General features: G+C 44.7%; 1 protein-coding gene across 1 annotated transcript; it reads right to left on the reverse strand.

Annotated features, from left to right (window-relative positions):
- Nucleotides 1-9,089: 9,089 nt before the first annotated feature.
- On the reverse strand, nucleotides 9,090-10,777 carry LOC100606676. The gene is made up of 2 exons (XM_003268665.4): nucleotides 10,576-10,777; nucleotides 9,090-9,963 (listed from the first exon to the last, which is right to left on the reverse strand). Exon 2 carries the CDS (start codon nucleotides 9,946-9,948, stop codon nucleotides 9,205-9,207), a length of 744 nt encoding a protein of 247 aa, XP_003268713.4. The 5' UTR covers nucleotides 9,949-9,963; nucleotides 10,576-10,777; the 3' UTR covers nucleotides 9,090-9,204.
- Nucleotides 10,778-11,266: the final 489 nt, after the last annotated feature.

Raw genomic sequence — 11,266 nt, forward strand, 5'->3', positions numbered from 1 at the left:
TATTGAAATTTTTTAAATTAAAAAAATTTAAAAAGTGGGGAAGACATAAAATTTTCCTTAGAAGGAGTAAGAATCAGTTTCCTGATTCTCCTGAACCAGAATTGTTATGCTCTCTATAGGCAGAAATTAATAAGATCGAAACTCAGGCCTGTAATGCCTGATCTTCCAAAAATACCTGAATGTTTATGTGCCTCTTCCTCAACTGATACAGGAAGAATTTAAAGTGTGGAACTTATAAAAGTCCAAACAGACCACTCTAAACTTTTGCCTAAATTACTCAATATCCACTAAAACTAGAAGCTATTCAAGGGCTCTCGCCAATTGTGGAAGATTTAATTAAAAAGGGACTTATAATTCTATGCACCAGCCCTTGTAACACTCCAATCCTACTGGTTAAAAAAAAAAAAATGGATGAGGTTGAAGATTTATTCAAGGTGTATGGGCAGTTAACAAAATTGTAGTAGCAAGGTTTCCTATAGTCCCAAATCCTAATACTTTATTATCCAACGTATGTGCTGATTCTTAAGTGGTTCACAATATTAGATCTCTGCTCAGCCTTTCTTTGCAATCCAGTTCATAAAGAGAGTCAATGTTTATTTGCCTTCACTTGGAAAAATCAGCAGTACCTCTAGACTGTGATGCCGCAAGGGTTCACCGAATCCTCTTCGTATTTTCCACAGACATTGCATCAGGACTTAATGACATTATAGTTTCCTCAAAGTTCTACCCTCATTCAGTACATAGATGACTTATTGTATGCTCTCCCACTAAAGAGTACTCTGAAATGGACTCAGTTTACGTTTTACAGCAACTCACACATCAAGGTCACAAGGCTTCAATAGAAAAACTTCGGTTTTCAAGGGGCAAAGTCCATTATTTGGCACATGACTTGAAGGGATTTCCCTCTCACCTAAAAAGTTAAAAACTATTCAAAATTTTCCTTGGCCTGCAACCAAAAGATAATTAAGAGGTTTTCTTGGACTTGCAGGATATTTTCTTGGACTTGCAGGATATATTCTTAGACTTGCGGGATATAAAATTCCTGGGTTCTGAATTTTTCCTTAATAGCTTCACCATTGTATGAGCTCCCTAAAAAATGCTGTACCAGAGCCTTTACCTTGGGATGATAGTCATGAGCAGGCTTTTAGCTATATAAAATTGACCTTATATCAGCCTCCAGCTTTAGGACTTCCAAATCGCAGTAAACTGTTTACCTAATTGACTCATGAAAGTAACAATCAGGCATTTAGGAGTTCTTACCCAGGAACATGGGGAGAAACATAGGCCCACTGCATATTATAGCCTGCAATTAGACCCAGTAGCTAAGGTATATCCTAACTATTTAAAAGCAGTAGCAGCAGCAACCAGGCTGAAAGAAGCTTCAGCTAATCTTGTTTTAGGAAATGAGCTTAATATGGAAGTCTCACATGCTAAATTCCACTGAAACCCAGCATTTTTTAGTAACTAGACTAACATCTAATGAAATACTCTGTCTCCTTCTAATCTCTATCTAAAACACTGCAATTTACTTAACCATGCCACTCTATTACTGCTGCCTGATGATGGTGAAGACCACAATTGTGTAAGTGTAGCATCAGAAATAGTGGCCCCTCATGTTGATTTACAAGTTAGTCCATTGGACAATTCTGAGTTAATACTTTTGTTGATGGGTCCTAAGCTCAGAAGGAAAATATCAGCTAGGATATGCTGTTACCACCAAAATGAGTTAATAGAGAAGGGACTCCTTCCTCTATTAGTCAGCTCTATTAGTCTAAGCTCTGTAAGTCAGCTTAACCCTCGAAGATTTTTGCCCTCACCCAAGCTTGTCATATAGCTAAAGACAAATCAGTAAGTATTTAGACAGATAGTAGATACGCTTTAGGAGTAGTACATGATTTTGGCATGATAGGGAAACTCTAAGGGTTTTTCACTTCTAGTGGGACCACCATCAAAAATGGACTCCAATTAGATAAACTCCTAGATTGCTGTTATTGATCGAAGCTCATACCTCCAGAACTGAATTTGAATACCAAGGGAATGCTTAGCAGATTGTTATGCTAAATCAACTAGTACTGAAACTGTTAAGATATGCAATCTGAATGAACTTCATAAGATTAATCCAAACCAACTACCTTACAATGACCTATTTAATAAACAATGCAATGCGCCTCATTTGGAAAAACACAACTGGTATCTAAAATGATATAAATTCAATGTTAAGTGCAGACTCACAGAGGGCCTAGATGGCTGCCTGGCCTTTCCGGAGTCTTTGAAGCTTCTATTGTCAAAAGCTCTGTACTCCACAACTCATCATGGAACAGAAAAATTCATCCAAATTGTGAAAAAATACTTGTGGGATGACTGTTCCAAAATTGCTAGAATATTTTTTTTTTGAGATGGAGTCTCACTCTGTCACCCAGGGTGGAGTGCAGTGACGCGATCTCGGCTCACTGCACCCTCCACCTCTCTGGTTCAAGTGATTCTTCTGCCTCAGCCTCTGGAGTAGCTGGGACTTCAGGTGTGTGCCACCATGCCCGGCTAATTTTTTTTATTTTTAGTAGAGATGGGGTTTCACCATGTTAGCCAGGATGGTCTCAATCTCCTGACCTGGTGATCCACCTGCCTCGGCTTCCCAAAGTGCTGGGATTACAGGTGTGATCCACTGCACCGAGCCTGCTAGAATATTTTATAACCAATGTTGGCTTGTCAAACCATAGTCCTGGAAAAACAAAAGATTCAGGTGGTGTATTGTATTTTCACCACCTAATGGACCATTTGAACAATTATAGATGGACTTCATTCAGTTGCCACCTTCATTGGGAGTCTCAGTATGTTCTTGTAATAGTTTCCATGTTTTGTGGTTGGGTAGAGGCCTTCCTATATAGGAAAGCTGATGCTGTGACAGTAGCTAAGAAAATATTAGAAAATGTGTTTCCTTTATGAAGCATCCCTGGAAAAATCCCCAGCAATAGGGGAATTCATTTTATTAGGCAAGTTATAAAGCAGTTAAACAAGGTTTTATGGACACAATGGCACTACCATTGTCCCTATCGCCCTCAGTCTTCTGAAAAGGTTGAAAGAACAAATGGCATATTAAAACTGAAATTGGCAAAGTTAACTGAATCAGTTGGGTTGCCTTGGCCAAAGGTACTATCATTGGATTTAATGGCAATCAGATCCACTCTCACTTAAAAACATAAGTGGACCCCTTATGAAATAGTCACTAGAAGGCCTATGCCCCAGTAGTAAAACCTCATGCATCTTTCTCTCTCCGAAATTCTGATATGAGTAAGTACTGCAAGGCCATTATACCAAAGTGTACTTTCACCAGATAAAGGAAGATTTTCAAGATCCACCAACTGACAATAATCAAACCTTCCACAGTCTAGAACCTGCAGATTGTGTCTTCTGGAAATGACATCAGAGGAAGGCTCCTCTTGACAACTCTTTGGAAGGGACCATGCTGAGTTCTTCTCAACACCTACACTTCAGCGAAGCTTCAGGGCCTTGAAACTTGGGTCCACACCTCACAACTCAAAAGGACCTCTTCAGACTCCTGGAACTGTACGCCTGCTGGAGACTTTAAGGTAAAGCTGTCTAAGGAAATATCTCTCCAGAGCAGATGGCATTCTAGCTGTGGACAGCTTTCCCAAGATCACAGATCAAGACTCCTGTATCATCATGAAAGCCTTACGTTTTTTCTTTTCTCCTCATTTCCTGTTGCCCTAATTCTTTCTTTTTCCCTACAGAAAGATCCATGAGACGATAGCCAATGGATGGCTTTAGCTTGAGCGTAGGCTCTAGCACAGAACCAGAGTTTGTGGGTTATTGGGTTTGTTGTTATTGCCAAAAAAAAATTAGAAAACGATTCCACGAATGCCAATGCCTCTCCGTGTTCCCAATGAGAGTCACCCCCAAATTCCAAGGGAAGGATGGAAAGCTATCCTTGATATTCTGAATACCACTGCTACTTGCTTCCCTGCACTCATTAAAAGCAACACTTTAACTTTTCCTTTTTTTTTTTTTTCCCGAGACAGTCTCACTCTGTTGCCTAGGTTGGAGTGCAGTGGCCTTATCTTGGTGTACTGCAGCCTGCACCTCCCAGGTTCAAGCGATTCTCCTGCCTCAGCCACCCAAGTAGCTGGGACTATAGGCATGCACCACCACGTCTAGCTGATTTTTGAGTTTTTAGTAGAGGCAGGATTTTGCTCTGTTGGCCAGGCTGGTCTTGAACCTCCTTGCTTCAAGTGATCCACCAGCCTCTGTCTCCCAAAGTTCTGGGATTACAGGCATGAGCCACCACACCCGGCCTTAACTGTTACGATTAATAACCTGATCATTACCAAAGTATAGAAAACCAATCCAAGTGATGCCTGCAAAAGATATATTGTGCTTTCAGGCATCATGCACTCAAGATATGGGAAATACCTATGTGAGTACAAGTAATTGCTTGTATAATGTCACCAGATTAAATTCAACAGGGTCTCCTTTTACTAAATGTATTATACACCCTTACAACATACTATAAGAGGGGGACAAAAAGGTTCATTTCCCAGTGGATTTTGTTCAGGAGCTATGCAGATTCATTAATGAACAAATCTAACTGACCCCTGCTCAAATGCAACTATGTGGCCCTGTTCTTCAACTCCCAAGTGCCTATACTGGGTCTGTGGATAATCTTCATATTTCATTCTGCCTCCTCGTTGGCTCAGATCTTGCTATTTGGTCTGGCTCACTTCTGCCTTTCAAATAGTTTCACCTAAAAATTCTCCTAACAGCTCTTATGATTGGAGGCCAAAAGAGTCAATAACTGAAATTAGCACTAGCTTTGAAATAGACAAAGATAAGCTAGTTTCCACTGAGGAAAGATTCCAGTGGGGTTCCTGGGGACTCACTCTTGGTGGTAGTGGGATACTAGTTGTATGGAATCTAAAGCTAATCCATATTTCGGGTCTTGGATTTTATAGCCAATCAGACATCCCAGTGTTTCAGACAGGTAGAAGCTACTCTCCAAGAGGTAGAATATGGCCTGGTGCAGTGGCTGATGCCTGTAAACCCAGCACTTTGGGAGGCCAAGGCAGGTGGATCGCCTGAAGTCAGGAGTTCGAGACCAACCTGCCCACCATGGTGAAACCCCAACTCTACTAAGTACAAAAAATTAGCCAGGCATGGTGGCACATGCCTGTAGTCCCAGCTACTTGGGAGGCTGAGGCAGGAGAATCACTTGAACCCAGAAGACAGAGGTTAAAGTGAGCTGAGATGACCCCACTGCACTCTAGCCTGGGTGACAGAGCGAGACCCTGTATCAAGAAAAAACAAACAAACAAACAAAACGAGGTAGGTGTTATAGTTAATGGAACATCATGCAGCTTCATATCTCCTTTTTACTCAAGCTGGGGCCTATGTTTGGTGTTGAACAAAATGGAATGCTGCACTTATCTCTCTCCTGATTTTGTTACTACAGAAAGCTTAATGTAGAGGTGGCTGATACTGCTGTTTCCGTAGACACTGACACTAAATACAGTAAAGAAGTCTCTCAAGAGGAAAACATGGTGTGTTTACAGCAGCAACTAACAGCTGGTTTGTAGACACCTGAAATGGTGGATGGCAAGCTTGGGTTTCCCAAAGGTTTCTAGTCTTTATATGTCTTCTAGTAGGTGTCCAGGTTTGTATGGCTTGTGTTACCAGAATAACAATGAAAATGGCTATGTCTTTAAATCAGGCCACTTTACAGTGAACTATGGTCCTTAATTGCTATCACATTTCAAACAAGAACTATGACCAATTAAACTTTAATATTGTTGAACTGCCTATGTTGCCTGAACTTTGACTTGTTTAAGTTGGTTTCATTTATTTCATAAGAACTCTTGTTAAGGGGTGCACCTTGGTATTTTGATATTATTCTCTTGATAGTCATAACAATAGTTCCCTGGTGTGCTGCATCCTCTCAAGTCTTAAATGTTTTGTATGCAGCCATACACTGAGAACTGAATGGTCTCACTTCGACTAGGTCAGCAAGAACGTAAAGAATCATTCACCTAGTGTGAAGCTGAGACTTGTGAACTTCATAGTGACACCAATAAAGACTTGTGAACTCCTTACTGAGACTAAAAGGACTTGTGAATTCCATACTGAGCCAATTTACAATAGTGAGAGAGTGGCATCAATACCTAAAGTTTTAGTCAATCTCTCTAAATTGAGAGTCTGACCAAAAGAGGAGAGTTGATAAATGAAACTCAAATCTGGCCTGAGGAAGCCTTCATATTCCCATAGTTGAGTTCTTAAGGGTGAACCGAAGCGTAACTAGTAGGTAGGCAGACTGAAAACCTAACTTAGGAGGATGCTTCTTTAGCAATAGCTGAGTCTCAGCCAATCCCATTGGCCATACTTCAACCACTCACAGGCAGCCGACTGTTTGAATCATGCTCAGATAAGGCAAACACCAAGCTGTAACCAATCTGGCTGTTTCTGTACCTCACTTCCATTTTCTGTATGTCACTTTCCTTTTTCTGTCCACAAATTTGCTTTGACAACACAGCATCCCTGGTGTCTGTCTGTATGTGCTGTGATTCTGAGGGCTGCCCGATTTGCAAATTATTTATTTTTCTTGCTCAATTAAACTCTATTAAATTTAATTTGTCTAATGGATTTCTTCTAACAGAACTTATAATTAAAATGGAAAGAGGGTGTAAATATTTATAAAACTTGCAGCCTGGCCATGTGGTAGACAAGGAGGAATCCAAGCAGCCTGCTGAGCAACTACTTACTAGAGACATTAGCATGTCTAAAAGGGAGCCAGGTGCTAATATTCAAGACAGTGGGAAAAGGCCTCAGAGGCATTTCAGAAGGCCCCTCCTATCACACGCCCACAGGCCTAGAGGACTGAATGGTTTCAGAGACCAGGCCCAGGGCACCATTGCCCTATGTCACCTCAGGATGCTACTTCCCACATCCCAGCTTCTCCAGCTCCAGCCTTGGCTCAAAGGGCCTCAGGTGCAGCTCAGACCACTGCTTTGGAGGGTACAAGCCCTAAGTCTTAGCAGCTTCTATATGTTTTTTTTTTCTTTTTTTGAGACAGAGTCTTGCCCTGTCACCCAGGCTGTAATGCAATGGCACAATCTCGGCTCACTGCAACCTCCGCCTCCAGGGTTCAAGCGATTCTCCTGCCTCAGTATCCCAAGTATCTGGGATTGCAGGCATGCGCCACCATGCCCAGCTAATTTTGTATTTTTAGTAGAGATGGGGTTTCACAATGTTGGTCAGGCTGGTCTCCAACTCCTGACCTCAGGTGATCCACCTGCCTCAGCCTCCCAAAGTACTGGAATTACAGGTATGAGCCACCATGCCCAGCCTTCCGTGTGGTTTTAGGTCTTCAGGCTTGCAAAATGCAAGAGTGAAGGAGGCTTGGGAGCTTCCACCTAGATTTCTGAAGATGTATCGAAAAGCCTGGGTGCCCAGGCAGAAGCCTGCCACAGGGCAGAGACCCCACAGAAAGCCTGTACTAGGGCAGAGCCATGGGAAAGCATAGGGTTGGAACCCCCATAGAGGTTCCTCACTGGAACATTGCCTAGTTGAGCTGTGAGAATGGGGCCAACGCCCTCCAGACACCCAAAAGGCAGAGTCACCAGCAGTTTGCAACCTCAGCATGGAAGACCCACAGGCATTCAATTCCAACCTGTGAGAGCAGCCATGTGGGCTGCACCCAGCAAAGCCATAGAGACAGGGCTGCTCAAGGCCTTGAAAGCCCACTCCTCTCACCAGTATGGAGTTAAGGAAGATGATTTTGGAAGTTTCAGATTTAATGTTTGCCCTGCTGGGTTTCAGACTTGTGTGGGGCCTGTTGCCTCTTTCTTTTGGCCAATTTCTCCCTTTTGGAATGGGAATGCCTACCCAATACCTGTAACACAATTGTATCTTGGAAGTATGTAACTTGTTTTTGATATAACAGCCTCATAGGTAGAAGGAATTTGCCTTGAGGCTCAGATGAAACTATGGATTCTGGACTTTTGAGTTGATGCTGGAACAAGCTGAGACATTGGGGAACTATTAGGAAGGGATGGTTGCATTTTGCAATGTGAGATGACATGAGATTTGGGGGTAAGAGGCAGACTGATATAGTTTAGGTGTTTGTTCTCTCCAAATCTTATGTTGAAATATGACCCCCAATGTTATAGGTGGGGCCTAGTGGGAGGTGTTTTGGTCATAGGGATGGATTCCTCATGAATGGCTTGGTGCTCTGTCTATGGTAATGAATGAGTTCTGGCTCTATTAGTTCACATGTAAGCTAGCTGTTTGAAAGCACCTAGCATCTCACTTGTGTGCTGTCTCACCGTGTGACACACCTGCTCCCCCTTCAGCTTCCACCACGAGTAAAAGATTCCTGAGGCCCTCACCAGAAGCAGATGCCTGCACTGTGCTTTTTGTACAGCCTGCAAAACCATGAACTAAATAAACCTCTTTTCCTTATAAATTACCCAGTCTCAGGTATTCTGTTATGATCCCCTGGAAGAGTTATACTACTTCCAGGTCTAGCCCATGGTAAATCCTACACTCCCCTCTGAGGCCACCTTCTTCCCTCTGCAGAGATCCTGGGTTAGAGTGGATTGATTGTGTCTCTGGCCCCAATTCTTCTCCCGTGGCTGCACTCCACCCTTTTGCTATGTGACTTTGCAGTCCTTCTCACTACAGAGGCAGGTTCCTCTCTCCTTGAATTTGGGGAAGATGTGACACATGCAGGAGTTTGAAAACACATTTGTTTGCTTCTGCTTTTGTTTTTGCTCCTCTGCAATTTCCTTGAAACCATGCCTGAGCTAGCCTGTGGGAAAACGAAAAAGCACCATTGACCTAGTCTTTCAGCCAATCCCACTGCATTTGCACAATACAATCTGAGACCAGAGGAACTGCCCAGCCAAGCTCAGCCAAAATTGCTGACTTCAGACTCATGAGCTAAATAAATATTGATTTCATTTTATGGTTGTTCTTATGCAGCATTATCCTGGTACTAGAAAAATGAAACAGATGGGACTCAAAAAGACTGAATGAAGCAGAAACCCAGAAGCTACCCCACAGGCAATCACCTGGGACTCAGATGTGAATGGACAATAAGCTTTTATTGCACTGAAAAGTCATTGCAGTGAGAGGTTGGAGATTGCTTGCTGCTACAGCCGAATGGATTCTATTCTGACCAATACAAAAGGAAAGAGATCATAGACTCCCTGCCTGAGCAGAAGGGAGGCGACAGATGAAATGAATTGTATGAAGATCCACTAGCCTGGCCCACACGCAGAAGAAGGACTGGCCCGTCTTCTTGAAGCCCATGCTCTGGTAGAGGGCCATGGCAGACAGCTGGATGTTGCTGGTGTCCAGGACAACTTCACTGTAGCCCTGGTGCCGGGCAAACTGGAGGACAGTCCTGACCAGGGCTTTTGCTATCCCCTGACGACGGTGCTCACTGTCCACAGAGAGATGAAACAGCTGCAACCGCTTCTCCCTCAAGGTGGGATCATCAACAGGCAGAGCTGCTACCATGCCCACCACCTTCTCTTCAGACTTGGCCACCCAGAAGCAGGACCCACGCTCACTCAGGTAGGATTTGGTGATGTCAGACATGTCTGTGCGCAATGCTATGTCTACATACTCCGTCCAGGGTTTTTTGGCAAGGAACCACAGGGCAGGGAGGAGGCTGAGGCTGAACACGAGGGCCAGAAGCCAGGAGCCAGAGACAAGGAGTAGGGCGAGGGGCCCCCCAAGTAAGAGTATGAGGGTTCGAGGCAGCTTCAGTAATCGCCGGAAGGTGGCTGGGGCGTGCTCGGCCATCCCCTGGGAGAGCAAGCGCACGACCCCCTTGCGGTCGCTCTCCTGGTATTTGTGGATGTGATAAGGATCCATGGACAGACTTCCGTGTCTGAAATCTCTGAGTCCAGGAGACAGAGCTAGGCCTCCCTGCATGCCTTTACGCCAGGCCTGGGGAAGAGAGAGGAAACCATCTGAGTGCCTGCATGGCTCCCAGCCTTGCAGGAACCTGAAGACCTGCTCAAGGGTGTGTCTTTCCGCTTTTGCCCATGAGGAAGCAGGCCTCTGCCACCAGGAAAAGGTAGGGTCAGAAAGACCTGCATTGGAATCTGGCTCCATCCCTTTCTAGCTGTGTGACCTTGGGCATGTCATTTAACCTCTCTGAGCCTCCATTTCTTCATCTATAAAACAGGGGAGAAGAAAACCTGCCTTCTAGAGTTGTTTTGAAGATTGAATAAAATAGCTTCTATAAAGCCCTGATAGATGAACTACCCACTGCTCTTCCCTCTGTTTCCTTTTTCTGGTTCTCTCAGCTTCTCTGTGCATTGAGAGAGCACCTACCTCAGGCAGGCCACACATTCAACCCTTTCATCCTTCTCTAGGGACCATACATCGCAGAAATCCTGTGTCCAACACAAATTTCAGGAAACGTTCCCTCCAGCTTTATTGTAAGTTTTTAGGTTGCTGAGGTGGCATAAGTGCCAAGCATAAAAAACAGCCCAGCCTCCAGATCCCATGGAAGGTGCATGCTCAGAGCACTGTCCTTCCACCCAGTCCCCTCACCTGTCACCACAAGAGCCTTGAGTGTCCAGGGAGCTTCAGCTCTCAGCCGCTCACTGGCATCCAGGAGATACTGTCCGGGGCTTGCCCAGCCCTTGAAAGCAGGCTGGCTGCCTCATTGGTTGGATCCTGAATGTTCAGTAATCATCAACCCTAGGGTCAAAGAGCTGGGCTGCAACACAGCAGGGAGCCCAGTGTGCATTCCCCTTTATAGTCAAAGGGAATGGCCTGGAGGGGGAGACTCAGGGTCTGGAACCGCCTAGGTTCCTTGCCCTTCTGGAAGGCCTGCCACCTCTCTTGCCTGTTCAGGCCCCGAGCGTGTCTCTGCCACCTGGCACACTTGGTACTCTCTGAGATCCACCCTGGTCCCTGTACACGTATACCATGAGCCGGAGAACTGTGCCATTCACCCTGTACTCAGTCACCATTGGCCAGAAGCCAAGTCCCCACGCTTGGCAACAAGGCCCTTCCCAGCTAGGCTTCTCCCTGCTGAGGTTTCCCTGGTCCACGAAGCGTCGATTGTTGGCAGTTCCTTGCACTCACTTCACCAACCCCCACCTCCACCCATTCATTGATTCAGTCAACAGTTGTGTGCCATGCACTTCCCGTGTCTGGGGGTCATTTCAGCCATGAGCAAGGTTGACATTCGGCTGACAGGCGTGGCTGTGTGTGGCTGGTGTGTGTTCTGGCTGTT

The sequence above is a fragment of the Nomascus leucogenys genome, chromosome 14, assembly GCF_006542625.1.
Source record: "Nomascus leucogenys isolate Asia chromosome 14, Asia_NLE_v1, whole genome shotgun sequence".
In the NCBI taxonomy this organism is placed as follows: Eukaryota; Metazoa; Chordata; class Mammalia; order Primates; family Hylobatidae; genus Nomascus; species Nomascus leucogenys.